Source organism: Labeo rohita, unplaced genomic scaffold, assembly GCF_022985175.1.
Source record: "Labeo rohita strain BAU-BD-2019 unplaced genomic scaffold, IGBB_LRoh.1.0 scaffold_105, whole genome shotgun sequence".
Lineage (NCBI taxonomy): Eukaryota > Metazoa > Chordata > Actinopteri > Cypriniformes > Cyprinidae > Labeo > Labeo rohita.
Window position 1 is genome coordinate 143,255 of NW_026127175.1, and position 23,578 is coordinate 166,832.

General features: G+C 25.3%; 1 protein-coding gene across 1 annotated transcript in view; it reads right to left on the bottom strand.

Moving 5' to 3' along the window:
* Window positions 1–23,578, bottom strand: part of LOC127157350 (xaa-Pro dipeptidase-like) — an 84,377-nt gene that overhangs the window by 55,360 nt on the left and 5,439 nt on the right. Inside the window, 5 exon segments of the mRNA XM_051100586.1 lie at window positions 1,723–1,767; window positions 3,213–3,274; window positions 4,813–4,860; window positions 14,624–14,687; window positions 19,472–19,599. Of these exon segments, the coding sequence (XP_050956543.1) occupies window positions 1,723–1,767; window positions 3,213–3,274; window positions 4,813–4,860; window positions 14,624–14,687; window positions 19,472–19,599 (347 nt within the window).

Here is a 23,578-nt window from a genome sequence, read left to right on the forward strand (position 1 = left end):
TATATATATATATATATATATATATATATATATATATAGCTAGCTGCTAGCTGCCAGCTGCCACGCCATTTTTAATTTAGTTTAGCTTGCACCCATTTTGGCCATTTTAATTTAGTTTTTTACTTTTTTTTTTTTTTTTTAATAAAAAAGAAAATTAAATGAAATACAGTAAAATAAAAACTTTATTTAGCAACATCTCATTTAACAAATTAAACCATAAAATTTAATAAAATGAAATAACTTTTTATTTTAGCTAGCTGCCAAGCCATTTTAATTTAGTTTTGCTTGAGGTATTTAAAAAAAAAATAAAAAAATAAAAAAATAAATAAATAATAATAATAATAATAATAATAATAATAATAATAATAATAAACAAATAAATAAATAAATAAAAGTTAAAAAAAAAAAAAAAAATTAAAACTTAAAAACCTTGACCTAAAATTAATTTTTTAATTATATATATATATATATATATATATATATATATATATAAAATGAATAAAAACTATAATAGCATCTTAATGATACTAATATAACAGATTTTAATGCAGTTACTGAATACATTTTTTACTACTGAGCAAAACATGTTTTTAGCCCATTTTTGATGGAAAAAAGGCTATTTTATTATGGACTGATAATCCATTTCAGTAAATAATGTTCGTTTTGTAAGCATATAATGAAATTTACAGAATAAAATAAATTACTTTTGATTTTGGTGTTAGAGGAACCATAGTGGTCTCATTTAGCCATAAAGCTGGTTTGATCCAGTTTGCTGGTTTTAGAGTGGTTTTGTGGAGCATCTAACCACCTTAGACTGGCTTGAGTAGTTTTTGTAATGACGTAAGCGTATCTGCTTCGTGTGCAGGTCTTTAATATCAGCTTCATCACAGAGAAGCGGCAAACTCTCTCTGGAAATCTTGAGGTAATAAGCGAAGGGGAGGAAAAGAAGGAAACAACAAAGTTAGCAGGCGAGCGAAGGGAAACCGTAATGAGCCGCTTTCCAGCGAGTAATAGAGGAGAAAACCTAATGCGCACGACAGCGAGAGAAGCACGCAGACCATTAGAGACAAACACCGGCCTTGCAGACCCGCGCAGGAGGCTTGAGAGAGAAAGAGCGATTGGCGGCGGATTGTTTGTAATGTGCTTGAGCTGTCCACATGAGAGTGAAGAGCTCTCAGTCATGACAGAGTCATTCTGCTCAAATTAGCTGAAGCGTTTCATATGTGACTCCCTCACCAGAAGAGCACTTTGTTTGAATATCACTTTCCTAACAAAACTCCCATTCTATGAAGCAATAATGAACATTTGATTTCAGTCAAGTTCGCAGCGCCTGAATGCATAACGATGCTCTGTTAATTAAATACAAGACAAAAAATAAGCGATTAAACTACCTGATCTGCTCAAGCATGCAAGGAACAAACTTTTAAAAGGATGCAATGACAATCAAAACACACAAAAAGATGAAACGATCCAACTTCAGCTCCAGTAATTGCCGTCTACTTTACCTTTCATCAAAACATCAAACATTTGTTAATTGGAGTAACTGGAAAACCTGCTTTGATTTTGTTAATTGGACTTTAGTAACGAGCAGGGTTTTGCGCTTTAGTTATTAAAACGTCAATCACGCATCGGCTGCAGAAACACGTCTAATTTGCGTGAAACAACGCGTTTAAAAGGTTCAAATGTTTTGACATTTGCGTCTGTGATATAAAGGACACTCACCACTCCACAATCACCGGGTGCAGCAGGGAATTATTCACCTGAAACCTGCAGAAGAAAACAAAAAAACATTGGTTTTGTGTCACACGATACTGTCTGAATTACTCCTTTTCACTGCAACAAAAAAAGTAAAAAATTACAAAATTACCAAATTTTTCAAATTCAAAAGAAAACAAAATAAAAAAAAATATATAAAAATAAAAATATATATAAAATAGATGACATTTACACTGATATTTCTAACGCAATGACATTCAGACATTCAGATTTAATTAAATGCTTTCTCATCTATAAACTGGTGAACGTGATCTCTCACAATATTTCTCATTTGATTTGAAATCTAATAAAAAATAAATTAAATGAAATACAACAAAAAAATTATATATATATATATAACAAATATATTAATAACAAATAAATAAAAAATATATTAATAATAAACAAATATTTAATATAAAACAAATATTAAAACAAAAAAAACTGAATCAAACTAAATATTTCAAGTTCAAAAGAAAATATATTTAAAGTATTACTGCATAGCTGTGTTTGTGTGCTTTCTTTAAAACGGATGACATTTACACTGATTTACACTGAAGGCAATGACATTCAGAAATTTTTAATTAAATATTTTATCATGTATAAATGGGTGAATATGTGATCTCTCACAATATTTCTCATTTGGTTAGAGACCAACAAAAAAAAAAATAAATAAATACAACTAAAATAAATAAATAAATAAATAAAGTGAAATCAAATCAAATTTTGAGCTAATTACCACACAACAGTTTTTTTTTTTTTTTTATGTAGCTTAACTTGATGCAATAAAATAATATGATTAATATGAATGCAAAAAATCTATTTCATTGAACTATATATATATATATATATATATATATATATATATATATATATATATATATAAATAAATAAACAAAATCAAAAACTAAAATTACAAACACAACAAAAATACTAAAACGTAAAACAAAATGATTGCTAAAAATATAAACAAAAAAACTCATTCAACATTTTAACAAAACTTAGTTTCTCATAAAAATGAAATAAAAATCAAAAAATTATATGAACAAAAACACAAAATTACTATATATATTATATATATATTATATATATATTATATATATATTTTATATATATATATATATATATATATATATATATATACACACACACACATTTTTTAAATACTGAACAAAAAGTGCTTTGTGTGTGTTTGTGGGGTTTGCTCAAAACAGATAACATTTGATATTCTGTATCTAATGCAATGACATGCAGATATTTTTAAAACTTTCTCATGTGTAAATGTTACAGTAGCAGATAATGGTGACGATCTAACATCTTAAAATACAGGATCAGAGTGTTTTAGTGCATCAGTGTAAACGGGTGGGTCGTTTTATCTGCGCACACAGAGGACGTGTGTGCTACTTTCCCTGGAATGAGTTTTAGGAACAGAGCTCTGAATAATGGATGAAACTCACTGGCTGATGCCTTCAAAGGACGCTTCACGACAGGTGCTGCCGCTATCGGTGTTCACTCCCCTCTACACACACACAGAAACAGAGACATTAAACCTGCTCAACGTCCCATTATCCAAAAGAATACAACAGAACTAAAAATCACACTGTCACTTGCAGTCTGGACATCTGAATCTCTTAATTTAACATGTCTCCTAACAAAGAGACTCTAAAACTACTAAAACAGGCCAGGTCATTATTCACCATAAAATAAAATTGTAATAATAATAATAATAATAATAATAATAATAAAGTAATGTTTACTATTAATATTTATTTATGAGTAATTTATTATTATGTTTATTATTAATACATACATTTTAATAATAATAAACATTATTATTATTATTATTATTATTATTATTATCATCATTTTATTATTAACTGAAAAAAAAAAAAAATAGCAACAATTTACATACACTTACATTATAAAACTATATAAATTATGTATTATATATTATTTATATTTATATATAAATGTACTATATATTATTTATATCTATATATTTTAATAAACATTTTATTTTATATAAAAATATTACAATAAAAATTATATTGTATATGTAATGTAAATGTATAGTATGCACATTGTTTCGTGTATATTATATGCATTAAAATTAATGTAAATAAAATAACAATAACAAATAATAATTATTATTTATTTTTTATTTACATGAATTATTACTACTACTACTACATTTTTCATTAAAATGTATTTTTCTTGATAGACTTAACATGAAATTAATGATAAACACCTTAAATATACTAAATATAAAAACACATTATAGCATTTAAAAAAATAATAAATCTAATAATAAAAGTATAATATTAATGATATATATACACATTTTTAACTATATATTTGTAGTATTATATTATAATAATAATAAATATATTGTTTTTTGATAGACTTGAACATGAAATTAATGATAAAGACCTTAAATATATTAAATACAAAATGACATTTAAAAACTATAAAAAATAAATATAATAATAAAAGTAAAATGTAATATTTTATTATTTATTTTCCTTTAAAAAGGAAGTATTATAAAACAAAATTTAAAAATTTTAGTGCTAAAATAATAATAATAGTAATAATAATAATAATTATTATTATTATTATTGTTGTTGTTGTTGTTGTTATTGTTATCATTATTACTACATTTATAATTAAAATGTATTTTTCTTAACAGACTTAACATGAAATTAACAATAAAATAAATTAATCTTAAACATATTCAATATAAAATTACATTATAAAATTATAAAAATGATAAAGACAAAAGTATAATATTAATGATATATAAGAATAATAATAATTAATATTAATAATAATAATTATCTTTTTATTTATATTTTTTTATTTATTTTAGTTTTTTCCTTTTAAAAAGGAAATATAATAAAAGCACAACAAGTGTGTTTTTTGTTTGTTTGTTTGTTTTTTAAATGTTATTTGGACTATGGTATAAAATACCATACTGTTTAAACCATAGTCCAAGTAACACTAAAAGACATGCTTGCCATCTTGAAAGACTTCATGTGAAATAAATGAGGAAGCTCTTACCAGTGTGAGCAGGACACTGGGCTTCATTTTGGTCAGCACGGCGACAATCTGTGGAGAAAAGCTTTCATTAGAGCGGATAATTTAAGCAGAATATCATAGGCTTTGCAGGAATATCAGTGAAAATCCCCGACGGCCGCTGACAGCTGCACTAATGAACGAGAGAAATGGCCTTTGAGGAGAGATTTCCTTATGAAAGCAGATCCAGCGGTGGTGGCACACAGACAGACAGACAGACAGACAGACAGATGTGTAAATGTCAACCAGTGAGAGAATGAATCACCAATAATCTGTGTGAACAGAACGAGCAAAGGATTGTGGGAAGGAACACCTGAGCTGTCTTATGTGCTCCCAGGAGTGGATAAGAAGCATTTTAAACCCGCAGGACGAATCAAACGCAGACTATTTCACCTCGGGCAGATTTCTGAGCAGAATCCACATCTCTGCCTGATACTTCACCCACCAGAAATCCATACAGACGACGCCCGCGCTGAATGCTAAAGCGATAGTTCATCAAAAACTGAACGATCTATCACTATTTACTCAAGCGTATGTAATTCCACAGCCGTGAGCGTGCGACACAGAGCACTGTTGAGCGTCGTCTTTTGTTATGCAGAAGCGATTAGTTAAAGGGCAGGATCTGTTATCATGTTGTAATACAGCTGTCATGAAAACAGATTGACCCACAGTCCACGACAGTCTGAGGAGTAAATGAAGCTTTCGGCGTTCTGAGCGAATGAACCCAGCGAGAACATCAGATTAATGCGGCACGGGGCCCCTCGTGCTTAACGGCCCTTATCCAAAAAAATTACAAACACACCGCGGGCCGTACGAGACACAACACAGACACTCTGACCACATTTACACAATATGGCTGAGACAGTTCAGTAAATCTTAAAAAATATATATATATATATTATTATTATTATTATTATTAATTATTATTATTATATTTTAATGTATTTAATGCATTAATTTATATATTTATATATATATATATATATATATATAGAATAAGCAAATAATATTTAAGAAATAAATAATTACCAAAAAAAATAAAATAAATAAATGAATTAATAAAAAAATAAATAAATATAAATGAATAAATAAATAAATAAATAAATAAATATATATATATATATATATATATATATATATATATATATATATATATATATTTATATTTATATAACATTAATTTTTTATTATTATTATTATTATTATTATTATTATTATTATTATATTTTAATGTATTCAATTGTGTGTAAATAATAAATATTTAATAAATAAATAAATAAATACCAAAAATAAAAATATAAAAACAACATAAAAATAAAATATAAAATATTACATTAAATAAAGTAAAATATATTGATAAAATAAAAATATTTTAAATAAAACATTATTATTATTATTATTATTATTATTATTATTATATTTTTTAATGTATTCAATTGTATGTATACAAAGTATTTTTTTTAATAAATACATAAATACCAAAAATAAAAATATAAAAATAATATAAGTAAGTAAAATATTACAATAAAATAAAGTATACAACTACACTATATATAAAATATTAAATAAAAATATAATTGTTAATATATGGTTATGTATATGATATTTATATTTTAACACACTGAATATTTCAAAAATGCATTAACAACAACAACGATTATTATTATTATTATTATTATTATATTGATTTATAATGGAAAACACTGAATATTTTAAATGCAATAATAATAATAATAATAATAATAATAATAATAATAATATTGCTTTATTACATATTATTATATTTTAATTTATGTTCAATTGTTTATAGATTTAAACAATATATAAATAAAAACAATACATAATAATAATAATAATAATAATACCAATAACAACAATAAATACAATTATTTAAAAATAAACATAAAAAATTTTAAACAAAACTGCAAAATAAAAAAATATATATACATTTATATTATACTTACATTTAAAATACTGCCATGTTTGATGTGCCTTCATGAAGCTAATCATGCAGTTTATTACAGCAAACAAAATCAATCAAAATGAGTCCAATATTAAACAATCAAACAGCTCAATTCTTCTTAACTCTTCTGTGTTGTTAATAATAATAATAATACAAAAGTTTATTGTGTTTTTCACTGACCGACGGGCTAATAATTATTTGATTTACTCACTGAAACACCTCGTACCTGTAGAGTAAATGTAGACGCGAGCAGCAGCTGTACATCATCGCAATGTGTCAGCACTATAAATATTTAATTATTTTGTTAGCAGGCCAGACTTGACGTATGACTCTGAAAGAAAGTCACACAGGTTTGCAAATAAAAAGGTGAGTCCCATGGCAAAAATAATAAAACAAGGTCTCATTTGTTAACCTTAATGCATTAGCTAACCATCAACTAATGTTCATTAACTAACCTAAATCATGTATTAGTAAATATTTAAAAAAGTAAATGATGAAACTGACAACCTAAGATGCTGTGGAAGTATTGTTCATTGTTAATTCATAATAAAGCACCGCTGTATCTTCATGAAACAAAACAACACTGGCATCGACATGAAGGATTGTTTTTCCTCCGTGCCTGAAACAGCTTACAGAAAGTAATTGAGGCGAAACTGACATAACATAATATGTGAATAAAAAATATAAAATAATAATACAATTAAAATGTACTTTTTAAATTGTATTTTTTTTTTAAAACAATACAAAAACAACAAAATAAAAAAAAAAACAACAAAATAGAAACATTTTTTTTTTTTTAATTTTAGTTAAAGTTGTAGTATTTTTTTATTATATTACATTATATTATTTTAATTATTTTTATATATAGTTTAAGTTTTTAGTTTATTTAGTTTTAGCTATTGCACTAGATGAAAATAATTGTATTAATCTCTATACAATTGTGCTCTTAAATGTATCAAATTGATTTTTTAAAAATAATATAATAAAAAAACAACAATATAAAAACATATAATCACTATATATTTTTTTATTTATTTAAGTTGTAGTATTTTATATTATATTATATTATAAATAATGTGTTTTGCCATTTTTATTATTTTCTTTTTATATGTATTATATTAAAATTAATATATATATATATATATATATATATATATATATGGGTGTGCAAAATAAAATATATTTTTTATATATATATGGGTGTGCAAAATAAAATATATTTTTTTTACATATAGTTTAGGTTTTTTGTTTTTTTTTTTAGTTTTAACTAGTACTAGATGAAAATAATTGAATTAATATTTCTATAGAATTCTGCCCTTAAATACATCAAAACAACTCTAATAATATGTTAAAATAATAAAATAATAATAATAACAGTAATAAAAAGTACATTGTCTTGTTTAAATAAAATCACTATAAATTACTGCTCTAAAATGTCAAAATAATAATTATTTTTAAAGAATACAATTAAAATAACAAAAATGTACCTTGTCATGTTAAATCTCCCTATAAAAATATATTCTTAAATCAAAAGAATTAATTTTTTTCAATAATATAATAAATATAATAATTTGTTTTTTAAATTATTTCAAAAATAATATATTGCATTTTAAATTGTGTTTTTGCCATTTTTATTCTTTTCTTTTTTATATATATATATATACAGTTTGTTTTTAGCTTTAGCTATTTTAGTAGGCTAGATTTTACTAGATGAAAATAATTGAATTAAAATCTCTATAAAATCCTGCTCTTAAAAAGATTGATTGTGATGAATTGTGATTTAAAAAAATAAATTAATTAATTAAAAAAATTTAATAATAATAATAATAATAAATAAAATGTCCTTTCTCTTAGTCATGAATATCATATTTTTAAATTAAAATAAATGTACCTTATCTTGTTTAATGAATATCACTACAAAATCCCACTTTTAAATAGATCAAAACAACTGTAATAATAATCTTAATCAAACTCTGTTTAATCAAAAAATGTTTAAAGATGGGAAAGGACTGAAATATTAAATTAATCAGAGTTAACATATAAATAGAACACAACAAAAACAAAACAGCAAAGTTTTAAACAAAGCGCTTACGCTGATTAATTGCTGAGAGCTCAAGACAGATGGTGAGGAGAAAAAAATGACACGCAAGATAAATGAGCGACTCTTAAAACATTTTAACAAAAATCCAAACTTAATTGAGTCTGGCAGCCGTGTCATACACCCTTAATTATTCTAATTTTATGAGCGCCGAAATCAGTGATCAAGATTAATGGGCTCGAAATGTCTAAAAATCAATGAAAACAAAATCAATAGTGTTTTCATTTGACATTCCGGCCTGCTGCGCCGAATAGCAACACATCTGAGCGTAAGTGGAAAATGGCGGTCATTAAAGCAATCAGTACGAGCCTGATTGAATATTATGAGGACTCGAGCAGCTGTAAGCGACACGGGATCAGATCAGGACAAACCTGCACAAACCAGACCTGTCAGGTCTGGAAATCCAGCTGCTGCGGATGAGCAAACCAACAGACTTCAAGAGCTCGTTGACAAAAACATTGAATTTAGCTAAATTAAAGATCCACAAAATCTACTCATTAAAATTAACATTCAGGAACATTGCTTAAAACACAAGGAGAAATAAAACATTTGATGCTGAAGCAGAGCATCAAAAAAAAAAAAAAAAAAAAAAAATTGTAAAAAGTATTTTAGTGTTAATATTTTTAATATGCTAGTGTTTGTTAATATTTATTACAATTTTTTTCTGTTTTCATTTTAATTATAGTTAGGCTTTAGTAATTTTGCTGTGTTTCTGTCATTTTTATATATATATTTTTTTATTATTATTATTATTTATTTATTTTTTTACATCTATACAGTTTTCATTCTATTTTAGACTTTCATTAGTTTTTTTAGTACTTCAACTTATACTAGATGAAAATGAGGATTTTTTCTTTGCCAAGTAGCTAAAATAAATTCATTCTGATATTCTATTTTATTTTATTTTACTTAAGTAATGATGCTTTTGTGGTTTTAAATTTATTTTTTAGTTTATTAATAGTTTCTTTTTACTTTAAAGAAAATTAAATACATTTTTTAAATATTTTACTTCAGTTAATCTTTTTTCCCAAGTAATTAAAACTGTTTTATATAGATTTTATTCCTAATTTATTTAGTTTTAGATATTTTGACTTAAACTAAACATTTTTTTGTTTGTTTTATATTTATTTATTTTTTAACAAATCATGTTATTTATTTATTTATTTATTTTTTAGTGTTCATGTTTATTTTATTTCAAATATTTAGTTATTTAGTTTTAGTTATTTTGCAACTTCAGCTCAAACTAAATGAAACATTTTGGCTATACATAAAAATATAAATAAAATTTCAGTTAATATTTATTAATAACGTATATCAAATTTTAATGAGAAAGTAATGAGAAATGTTTGGGGTTTATTTTTTTTGGTTTATATATATATATATATATTTTATTTCAGTTAATGTTTATTTCAAGTAATACATTGTTTTTTTATATTTTTATTATTTTATTTTATTTTTCAGCTAATTTTTATTTTATTTCTAAGTAATGAAAATGTTTTTGTGGTTTTATTTTTAGTTTTAGTTTATAAATAGTTTTTTTGTTGTTGGTTTTTAACTTTTTTATTATTTTACTTTTTTTAATGTTTATTTAATTTCAAGTAATGAATTGTTTTTATTTTCAAGTAATATATTCATTTAATGGTTTTATTTTAGTTTTAATTACAGCAACAAACAAAAAAGTAATCAATGGGAAATCAACAATGACTGAATAAACAGATCTTTGTATCAGATGCATCACGTCAAGTTGATGGCAACAGCCGAAGACGGGGACGTTCCTGAATGTCAAGGTCCCTCAGCGTGTCTTCAGTCCCGTCTCAGGGTCTGCTAGCGCTCAGGATTACACGCGCCTGTTTGTGGGTGTGCGTTTTGTGTATTTGCCTTGGAGATTTCATTTGTTTTGTAAGATTACAGATATCTCCCTCTGTTTTCTGCACCCAGCAGCTCTGTTTGCCTTCTCAAATGATCTGTTTAAGCAGCGCTGAGAGGAACCTCAGGAGAAGGTCATTAACGCTCACGCACACAAAGGCACAGAGAAGAAAAGAGCTGAGGAAGAGCTGTGATGCAGAATTATTAAGAAACACAGAAAACACATAAAAAACACCTTATGCTTCTGAAGTCACACTTGACTCACAAACACAGCATTCATGACGTGAGATGCTAAAAAAACAGAGATGTGACCCAACTGACTCGTCTACATGAACATGCACAAGCCTAACAGGAGCATAATATATAGGCAATTAATGTTACATTACTTTTTTAAATAGCTTTTGAATCAGCTGCAATTACAGTGTCAACTACAGTTTGAAATATTCTGACCTTTTGACACTGAAGCACATTCATTGCAATTCAAAATAAAGGTCATTTTTATGCTGTACATGTCATTATGATTATTTAGGATGAGCATCACTGGACCAGCATGCATTGCAGCTCTGGCCTCTTTTAGGAAACAATTACAAACAATTTGAACCAACAATTACAAAGAAAAGCACTGAATTAAACATGAAATGCTGAATAAAAAAATAATAATACATATATATATACATATATACATATATACATATATATATATATAGATAGATAGATAGATAGATAGATAGATAGATAGATATAGATACAGATATAGATATATATATACATGCTAGAAATGCTTGGCAGCAAGCAATTTTATTTGTAGTTTTAGTTAACAAAAATAAAATGTGAAATAATATAACAGGCAACAAAATTACAAAAAAAATATTAATAAAAAAAAATATGGGGAAAAAATATGCTGAAATAAAAAAAAATCATTTTTATATTAATTTTATTTAGATAATATTTATTTTACTTTACTTCCAGTAATGAAAATGTTGTTAATGGTTTTATTTTTTAATTTTAGTTTAATTAGTTTCACAGATTTTAGTCTTTCAACAAACTAAATGAAAGTTAACAAGCAAGCTGAAATTAAGTATTTTTAAAATATTTTATTTCAGTTAATATTTATTTTATTTTATAAGTACATTTTTTATAGGTTTAATTGTAGTTTAAGTTATGTGAAACAATATCACAAGCAACAAAATGACATATATTCACACACACACGTACATACATGTATACACATATATATACAGACACACACACACACATATACATATACATATATATATATATATAAAAACATCAACTTTAAACAGAAATTAACAAAATACTAACAGAATAAAATATGAATAAAATATTTTAAAAAAATATTTATAATTATTTTCATATTTAATTTAATTTAATTTTAGATAATGTTTATTTCATTTCAAATAATTGAAGAAATTAAGTAATTTACAGTTCATCCTGTAAATACAAAATTAGGACAACAGAACAAGTGTGCTTTCTATACTTCACTGGCCAACGCAATAATATTAAAATGGACAAATATTGGCATTTGAATCAGTCTGATCGATATCCATCAGCAGTGTTTATGTCTCACAGAGAGCCAGAACAGTGTGCTGTAGGTTAGCGTGCTTACATCTGCACTTTAATGAAAACTATTATAGGAAATTCACATTTTAAAATCCTAAAGGCAACAAGAAGATCCTCTGAATAAATGAGAGCATATAGCACTTCAGATCCCTGCAGACTCTGGGAAGCTAATTATTTTTCTCCAGCGGTATCAAACACACGCCGCATGTTAAGATGCAGCAGTTTAAGTCTAATTGTAAATTGTTAGCCGGCGTATCGGCGCCTGTAGCCACGGCTCAGTCCTCCACACGTGGAAGGCAGTCACGCTTGCATTATGAATAATTTGCTGTGTTTTAAATGCCCTCGTAGACGTTTTCTACTTATGTTTGCCTGTCAAGAACTCAAGTGAGCTTCCTAGATAGCATTTTAGTCCTTCAGGACTTTCCAAAGGGCAGAAAAACTCTTATAAAATGCCTAATTTTGGCCAAATTCAAAGGCAGTGCTTTACAGATAAGGCAATCCCACAATGCACCGCAATGAGCTCAGTTAAAAGCGAGTACAGGAAATTGTATGACCAAGAGGAAACCAAAAGCCAGATACTAGAGAATATACGGCAAAACGATAAACAAAATTCCAAGAGAAACCTAAAATAATAAAAGTGAAAGAAGATTTAAGATAATAAATAATATTTCTGCATAAATGTTTATATTTCTATATGAAAATATGTATGTATAAATGTAATACAGTATTAATTTACTATGAAAATATTTATTATTGAAAATACTGAAAACATTTATTATTCTACTGGAAATTATTTATAAATAATAATCCTAGAATAATAATAATAAAATGATGAAAATTATAAAGCGTGAAAAACTACACAAAGATATTATAGAAAAAATTAGGATATAAGAGAACAACAATTGCTCAGAAAACAAAACTACAAAAAAATACAGTACAAAATTCCATCTATTTATTCATGCCTTTAAGAAAAATTGTTATTTTATTATTTATGTTTTACTAAAATATATATTATAAATACTTTTTTTATTTTATCGAAAATATTTTTTTACTGAAAATATTTATTTATGAATATATTACAATATTATTTTACTATGAAAATATTAATTATTGAAAAAACTGAAAATATTTATTATTTTACTGGAAGTTATTTATAAATATAAATAATAAACAGAATAATTAATAATAAAATTATGGACATTAAAAAGAGAGCACTTTTTTTTATCCTGAAAGCATGAAAAACTACACAAATATATAAGACAAAAAATATTTAAGATAAGATACAATTGAAAAAAGATATAAGAGAAAAACAATTGCAAAAAAAATAAATAAAAAAATAAAAAAATAATAATAATGATAATAATACTGTAAAAAAAAAAATCATCTATTTGTTCATGCCTTTATTTATATCTTACTAAAATATATATTATAAATATATTTTTATTTGATTGAAAATTATTTTACTGAAATTACGTATAAATATAATACAGTATTATTTTACTACGAAAATATGTATTGAAAATACTGAAAATACGTATTATTTTACTGAAAATTATGATTATTAAATAACATAAATAATAATCTTAGAATAATACAAATACATTTTTGAAAATTATAAAGAGCAGGTTTTCATCCTGAAAGCATGAAAACAGAGAATATTCAAGATAACATAAGAGAAAAACAATAGCAAAAAAAAAAAAAAAAAACAGCAAAAAATAGAATACAGCACAATTGTTTTTACTGAAAATATGTAAAAATATGATACAGTATTATTTTACTATAAAAAATATTTTACTGAAAATTATTTATAAATAATATAAATAATAATCTTATAATATAAACAATAAAATTGTAAAGACAGCAGGTTTTTATCGTGAACGCATGAAAAACTACACAATAATAAGAGAAAAAAAAATGCAGAAAAAAATGTGAGTTTTTTTGACATTTATACTGAAATTTAAATATAAATATTGATTATTTTTCTTTTTATAAAAGAAATTTATAAATACACTATTATTTAAAAATATTTATTATTTTACTATAAATAATACAAACAAAAATCTAAGAATATAAATAATACAATTATAAGTAATATTCCATCTGAAAATATTAAAATAAAGTAATTAAAAACAAAACCACCTTAGTCATAAAGCAGCTCAAAGCCACTAAAGAAATGTCATTATCACAATATTAACACTCATCTGCATTATATAAGACAAATGTACAAGCACATGACATATTAAGCTGCAACTAATAAAAGCACTGTTTTAAAGTGAAACCGTACTCACGTCAGTGGTGTAATGCACCTCATCGACAGCGTATTTCTCCTTGAAGTGTTCACGTGGGTAGATCCTGTTGAGACAGACAGACAGAAAGAGCTTTAATGAGAACTTCCCATGGAGTGGATGTGCTTTATTTAGACCCTTCTTGTTATTACATGATCAAACACGATTTCTTCTCTCCTCATTTTTAATGATGGCCGTTTAGGGCTGGTTACTCTGATGACTCTGAATGCATTAAAAAAGGATTCTCTGTTGGACAAAGCCTGGACTTCAGTCTGGGTTTTGCTAATGGTCTCTACAGTCCTCGGATAATCAAGTAAATGGACTCTTGATGTCAAGTGTTTTTGCTTCTTGGAAGTAAAGCATTCATGCAAACACACTCCAAGCTCATTTTCAAATTGCACATCAATAACTTCGAGAGCTTTTCTAATATAGAAACATGGCTATAAAGTTTGCAAACACACTCAATTTTGCCCTTTGCTGACAGAAAATAGTGATATTTGGCTTACAGAGCACACACAAGGTTTCCAGAAATGAATTACGCTAAAAACCCATTCAAATTCTTCACAGATTTATATTAATTAACATTCAGATGTTTGGGGTCAGATTTAACGGAATAAAATTCTGAAACAAATGAATACTTTTATTCATCAAGAACATATTAAATTCATCAAAAGTGAAAGATATTTAAGTAAAGATATTTAAAAGCATAATTAAATATTTAAAAGCATATTAGAATGATTTCTAAAGGATCACTGGACAATGAAGACTGGAGTAATGTTGCTGAAAATTCAGCTTTGATCACAGAAATAAATTACATTTTTCTATATATTCACGTAGAAAACAGCTATTTTAAATTGTAAAAATATTTCAAAATATTTAAGTTTTTACTGTATTTTTATCAAATATATTTTCATTTTTCTTGTAATCAAATGAAAGCAAAAAACATTCATTTAATTTACCTTTTTAATTTTTCAGGATTTCATATTACTGGTTTAATTAAATTTTCATAATCAAAAGCACCTGCAATTAAGAGAATTAATTTAAAAAACTATTTATTTTATTTTATTTTATTTTATTTTATTTTAATTTAATTTACCCCTAGGAAAGGTTTTGTTTGTTTGTTTGTTTGTTTTTCCCCCATAAATCCTGTCTTGTGTATTTTCATTTTTCTGGTAACCAAATGAAAGCAAAAAAACATTCATTCAATGTGATACTGGTGTAATTAAATTTTCATAATCAAAAGCACCTGCAATTAATAGAATTAATTAAAAAAAGACTTATTTTATTTTACTTTATTTTTTTTATTTTTTTTTTCAGGATTCATATTAATGGTTTAATTAAATTTTCATAATCAAAAGCACATCCAATTAATAGAATTAATTTTCAATTACTATAAGTCAGTCATAAAGTATTTCATTCACTCCCTCATTAGACAAACTGCATACTTAAATCACAATGAATAATGATTCATCTCTGGTTAGCTGGTTCAGTTCAAGGCTTAGAATTCTTTATTGATAAATTCTTAAAATCTCTATGGAGGAAATCCAAACGTGATGAATAAATTCTGAAACCAAGGCCAACGAAAAACCTCACTGAGATCAGCATGAACTGAGGAATCATTCATTTCTGCAGCACAAGCGATGAAGGACGGGTTACATGCTGAACTTTGATATTTAAGGTCAGGGGTTTGACCAGCTCCAGTATGAGTGCGAGTAATAGTGATGTTTGGTTTAACACCACTAATTATGTTAATATGTTAAGCCGTGTTAATAAATGTAATGGCATTAACCCTATGTAATCAATCTCAAATGTAGGTCTACATGAAAACACCAGCAGCCACAGGAATAATTAAGGCACAAGAATTTTTTTTCTTCTTCTTTTTTTCCCCCCCAATTTTTTTTTTTTTTTTTTTTCCAGACTCAATGTAAATGTTTAAATTTAATTTTATTAACCAAGAAGCATGTCTAATTAACTAAAACCCTAAAAATGACATTTTCAGGGCTTTTTTTGTTTATTTATTTATGCATTTATTTATTTTTAAGCTAAAATTTTTTTTTTTTTTTTCAGGATTTCATATTACTTGTTTAATTAAATTTAAATAATTATAGGCACGTGTTATTAACATAATTCCTTTTTAAAAAATACATTTTGTTTTATTTTATTTTATTTTATTTTATTATTACATTTTGTTTTGTTTTCAGCTCTATAAAAAGTTTTGTTTGTTTTTTCCCCAGAAATTCTGTCTTGTGTATTTTCATTTTGCTGGTAATCAAATGAAAGCAAAAAAACATTCATTTAAAATGAATCTTTTTAATTTTTCAGGATTTCATATTACTGGTTTAATTATATTTTAATAATCAAAAGCACCTGTAATTAATATAATTAATTAAAAAAAAAAAACTACATTTTATTTTACTTTATTTCATATTACTGGTTTAATTAAATTTTAATAATCAAAAGCACCTGTATAATTAATTAATTTAAAATATATATATTTTATTTTAACACAGCCCTATGAAATATTTTGTTTTGTTTGTACCCAGAAATTCTGTCTTGTGTATTTTCAGTTTTCTGTTAATCAAATGAAGGCAAAAATAATTTAATTTATCTTTTAATCAAATGAAAATGAAAAACCAAAACGTGCTGCACAAAAGAGGTTTGCTGTTACAAAGCATATAAAAATTGTGATTATTCCTTAAAAAATAAAGGATTAATCAATAATCATTTATAATAACTCAATAATAATATTTAATAATCTGTAAGACGTATTAAGACATACATTCTACTATATAACAGTAATATTTCTGTCACAATTTCTTCAAGTTAAAACTAAATTCCATGACATTCCACGTTACACAGTAAATTCTATTTTTATGACTGATTTTGTGATTCAGTCCATGTTTTTTACAAATCACAGTGCCCTATAGCTAAACAATGCACTTCATGACACTCAGAAACACTGTAATGTCAAGAAAACCAGTGAGAATTGAATGTCGGGTCATTGATCACAGCGGCCGCAAAAACAAGCACATCAGAAGAGCCTCTGACCCGTGACGGCCGAACCGTTCGGCAGCAAACTCATCAGATGGAGTGAGGAAAGCACGGTCGTATGTATTAGATTAGGACGGCTTATCCAGCAGTGCTGCAGCATGAAAAGGAAGAGAATTTACTGCAGCACCTTTGAAAGGAAGATTTAAAACGCAGGCTGATTTCAAAGCTCGACAGCAAACTCTGACTGTAACGTCCGTCTCAAAGCGGATCTCTTTATAGCGCCGACCGCTTCAATAGCACATCATAACCGCGAGGCTTTTACGCGTCCCACAATCTTTCAGAGCTCGATTTCATGCCTACCTGTTCTCACATTATGAGGAGGATCGAGAAAGGATGTTCCTGCTAATATTACAATGCAATGTGGACAGCTAAAGAAGTGCAAATATACGACAAGCTGTGAATTAAAAAATTAAGTGCATGTGTAAATGAATAACAATTATTACAATTATTATAATTATTATTATTAGTAGTAGTAGTAGTATATGTGTGTGTGTTTGTGTTAATACAAATATTAACATTAATTATATAATTATAATAATTTATATATATATATATATATATATATATATATATATATATATATATATATATATATTTTTTTTTTTTTTTTTTTTAATATTTAAAAAAAAAAAAGAATTTAAATCTAAATATGTACAGTATAAAAAAATATTATATGTTTAATATTTATAATTATATTTTTCATGTAGTTATTTAAATATCAATAATTAAAATATTATAATAATTACTATATTATTACAATCTCATATCATCAAAATATAAATATCAAAAAATATATAAAAAGAGATGTTTTTATGACATACCTTTACGTTATATATTTTAAATATGTATATTTTTATTAAATATCTATGCTGGAATGTTTCTAAGTACATGTATAATGAATAATAAAACATTTTTTAAATTATGTAATTGTATCGTTAACTTTTATTTTTAAATGACTTATTTTTATCTTCTTTGTTAACATTTTACATATATTAAAATAAACAAATAAATAATTTAAAAATTATAAAAAATAAATACATTTATTAAAATTAATAAATAGATAAATAGATAAATAATTTAATGATGATACTTATTGAAAAGTTACACATAAATATTGTTTTTTAAAAATAGAAAATAAATAAACATTTTAGACTGATTAAAAATAAAATTTAAAACTTAATACATTTTAATTATATTTATAAAAATAAATAAATTAATAAATAAAAAAAAAAATTTTAAATAATAAACAAATTTAAATAAATTATGTATTTATATAATAATAAGAAAACAAAGTTATAAAACGTATAAAAATAAATACGTTTATTAAAACTTAAATACATAAATAATAATTAAATAAAAAATAAATGCTTTTTTGAAAGTATAAGTAAATATTGTTTAAAAATTAATAATAAATTAAAATTAAAACTAAATTTATATCAACTAATTTTATATTTTAATTTAAATAATAAATCATTTTTTAATTATGTATTTAATAATAATAACAATAATAATAATAATAAACAAATTTTTTTTTTTTAAATTATATTTAACATATTTAAAAAGCATGTCACTTATCACTTATTACAACAGAAATATTTCTATTAATTAATTTGCAAAACTATTAAATCACTTAGGGTCTCGGACGAAAACTGAGAGATACATTCCAGGGAAACTATAAAGAGACAGAAAAATAAAACGTTTGCTGACTCCAGAGAATTTCAAAGTCAATCACATCAGCAGACATCAGTGAGCATGAAAATTATACATGCACATCAGAGCGAATCTGAAAGCGTCACTCACTCGCCCATCCATGTGGCGTAGCTCTCCGGCAGCTTGGGAACAAACAAGAAGGATTTCTTGGAGTTGACGTCGATGGCGCCGTAGCAGTCGGCCTCGGTCACACCGAAGGTCCAGTGGAAAAACGACTCCTGCAGAACAGATACATCCACAGATGAAATAACCAGCCACCAGTGACATCCTGTAAGCTGAAATTTGTGATCTGCAACACATTTAACTCAGTGAGAGGTTCAAGATCCCCTTCTGAACATAATGTAGAACAAACTGTGCTCCCATCAATCTATACAGATCTCAACAGCTTCAAGCGGCCTATTTCCATACATATACACTATATGAAGCGCAACTGTGTTTCTATGGACTGTAATGAGCCATAACACAGAGAGCAATTCCGGGTTATTAATAGATCACACCTGACTAAACCGGAGATACTGGTTTTCCTTATAAAAGCTGCTTTTTGCAAGTACGTGAACCATGAAAGCTTAATTTCATGCATTGCTGTGCTACAAAATTTGCCTGAATGCAAATCATAATGCAACACATAGCAAACAAAGCAGACACTGCACATTGCACAGGTCTTTTACAGTCTTTTACATTTTTCTCTTTCAGGTCAACTATTGTCATGGTTGAGTGACAGTTTAATAAGAATCTCGCTGAGCTAACGACCAAGCAAACAAGATTTAGAATTATAAGTCAATAAAAGTTGAGTAGAACAAAGTAAGTCAAATAAGTGCTTGTAAGTGCCAAAAGAGCAGATGATTTAAATACACCTTCATTTCATTTTTTTTTTATAAACTTTTGGGACATCATTGTAAAGTGTTTAGAGACTTGCATCAGATGCAGTCTGACTTTTAAGAGCCCTAAAGAGCATCAAAAACTATTAAATAATACAATAAATGTATTCATTATATACATGTACACACACACACACACATGTACAAATACATATACATATACATATATACATATACATATACATATATATATATATATATATATATATATATTTTTTTTTTTTTTTTTTTTTTTTTTTTTTTTTTAAACGAAAATTTAACAATTACAAGTTATCCAGTTGTACATTTTTTTATCTTTTAAATGGACTTTAATTTTAATTTGCTATAAAATTTAAAATTATAAAATAAACAAATTATTACAAAGAAATAATAAATAATTTTAAAACTATTAAAAGAATACATTTATTATTTATATTTTAATTATATTTATAAAATATAATAAAAACTATTTAAAAACAACATGAAAACTTATTTATTTGTATAATTTTCTTTTAAAGGGACTTATTTGTATCATTTCACATTTATAAAAAATATGAATTATAAATCACTTTAAAACTGATAGAATAATACATTTTATATATATATATATATATATATATATATATTTTTATAAAATATAATACAATTATTTAAAAAGAAAAAGATATTTGTATAATTTGTATCTTTTAAAGGGATCTGTTTGTATAATTTTTTATTTATTATTTGATTTATAATATTTTGTATCATTTTACATTTATTAAAAAACTAATTTTAAATTATAAACTAAATAAACAATTTAAAATTAATAAAAAAAATATTTTTTCTATATATATTTTAATTCTATTTATAAAATATAATAAAAACAACCGAAAAAGACAAATTAAATGATTTATTTGTATTATTTTTTATTTTACGTTTATTAAAAACAAACTAATGAATAACTAAAAAATTGATCAAATAAATAAATTAATTAAAACTTAAGTAAATAATCATATAAACTAAATAAAATTTAAATAAATAAAAATAATAATAAAGTAATTTAAAAATGAATGCATGCATGCATCCATCCATCTCCGTTTTGTAATCGTGTTGAAATGCTCTGAAATGCATTTTAGTAAAAGTATCGTGTCATTCCAGTTCAACATCTTGTAGGTAGCGGCCAATATAATATTCACACTCATGAATAAAAAGGAGGCCATTCTTAGTCTTCTCTGCAGTGGGATCTCCAGTGGAGGCTGAACGCTTCGCTCACTAACATGATCAGATAACTGCACTATCTAATCCATGGAGGATGAGTCGTTTGTGCTCAAGTGATTTTATCATTTTGAGTTCATTACAGAGTTCACATGCGTTCAGTACGGATTGCATAATGAAGCGGTGCAACAAAATCACCGCAGGAAACGCGCAAACTCACACGCACTTATAACGAGCGCAAATTAGAAATGTGCCATGCATTTTATTCAAATTATAAACGTGCAACACTTCAAAAAGAAGCAAAAACGACAACACAAGACAAGCAAATTAATGGCTATGAATTATTTACAGTTAAATTGAGATGAAAGCAGGAAGCCCTCAAGTAGTAAACATCACGAAACAAAATCACAAGAATCACTCCGTGAGATACCGGCACGCAATCTCTGCCAAACAACACTGGATGTGCACGTTTTTGTAGCTAATGAATGAGAAACACGCTGCTCATTATGTTCAATCAACTTATGTAAATGCAGTAAATTAGGGGCTCTATCAGACACCCAACCGTAGCGTTGAAATAAAAGGTCTCGCCTCTTGCCAACACAAATTACCATTTAGAATAACATAAACAAGAGCACCACTTACGAACGAGCATAATGGGAAGACGAACGCTCAATAATCATTTAGAAACAAAAGCGGCGAGTCAACGAGACATTACGTGCCGATACACGATGCATGCAGCATTTTTCCAGTAGCTGTAGTGACGATGCATGAAAAAGTGTGTTTATGTACGCATTAGACATTCAGTGTTAAGGTCAAGGTTTTCCGGTAAGCACGGTCCAGTTAATCCCTACCAGTAAATTCAGAAGTCACAAAAATTAGGTGTTATTGCATTATTGAATAGTACGCAATATTTCTGTCATTTTTATTTATTTTTTTTTTTTCACACACACACAGGTTTTATTAATTTTATTTTAGGTTTAGTTATTTTAGTGCATCAAGAAAAATTTTCCCTTTTTATATTTTAAATATATAGTTTATATTTTATTTCAAGTTTTTTTTTATTGTTTTTTTTACAAAATTTATAAAACATACTAAAAAAAAAAAGAAAACTTTTCAAGTTTCAAGTTATTTATTTGTATAATTTTATCTTTTTTTAAAAGGACATTATCATTTTTAATTTTATTAATTTTTTTTATTTTACATTTATTAAAAAATAAAGTAATACATCACTTGAAAATTATAAAATTAATTAATTAATCTATTAAATAAATAAGTAATTTAAAAATGAATGCATGCATGCATATGTTTTTTTTAATGGTTTTACTCTTAGTTTCAGCTTTAGTTAGCCCTGGTCTTAGTTAATACATGCATTAATACATGAATTTTTTATAAATCTATTATTTATTAATCGGTTTTAAAGTTAGTTAATAAAAATACAACTGTAAACTGTTAGTTGACTTTTTTTTTATTTAGCTTTTTTTATTTTCATTTTACATTTATCAAAAAATAAAGTAATACATCATTTGAAAATTATAAAATTAATTAATTAATCTATTAAATAAATAAGTAATTTAAAAATGAATGCATGCATGCATATGTTTTTTTTAATGGTTTTACTCTTAGTTTCAGTTTTAGTTAGCCCTGGTCTTAGTTAATACATGCATTAATACATGTATTAATACATGAATTTTTTATAAATCTATTATTTATTAATCGGTTTTAAAGTTAGTTAATAAAAATACAACTGTACACTGTTAGTTGACTTTTTTTTTTTATTTAGCTTTTTTTTATTTTCATTTTACATTTACCAAAAAAAAAACTAATACATCATTTGAAAATTATAAAATAAATAAACGTAATAAATAAATAATTAGTAAATAAATAAAATCTAAATAAATAATTTAAAAATGAGTGCATGCATGCATCTGTTTTTTTATGGTTATACTCTCAGTTAATAACCCCGGTCTTAGTTAACATGCGTTAACGCATTTTTTATAAATGTATTACTTATTAAATAACTAAATGTGTATGTGTGTATCAAACTAAAGGAGACACAATATTGTGCATTTGACTGCATTTTCTTTAACGCTTATCTTTCTGTATTTGCAAACTGGGATTGAAATGTAAACTGCACAGTTATTGTGGT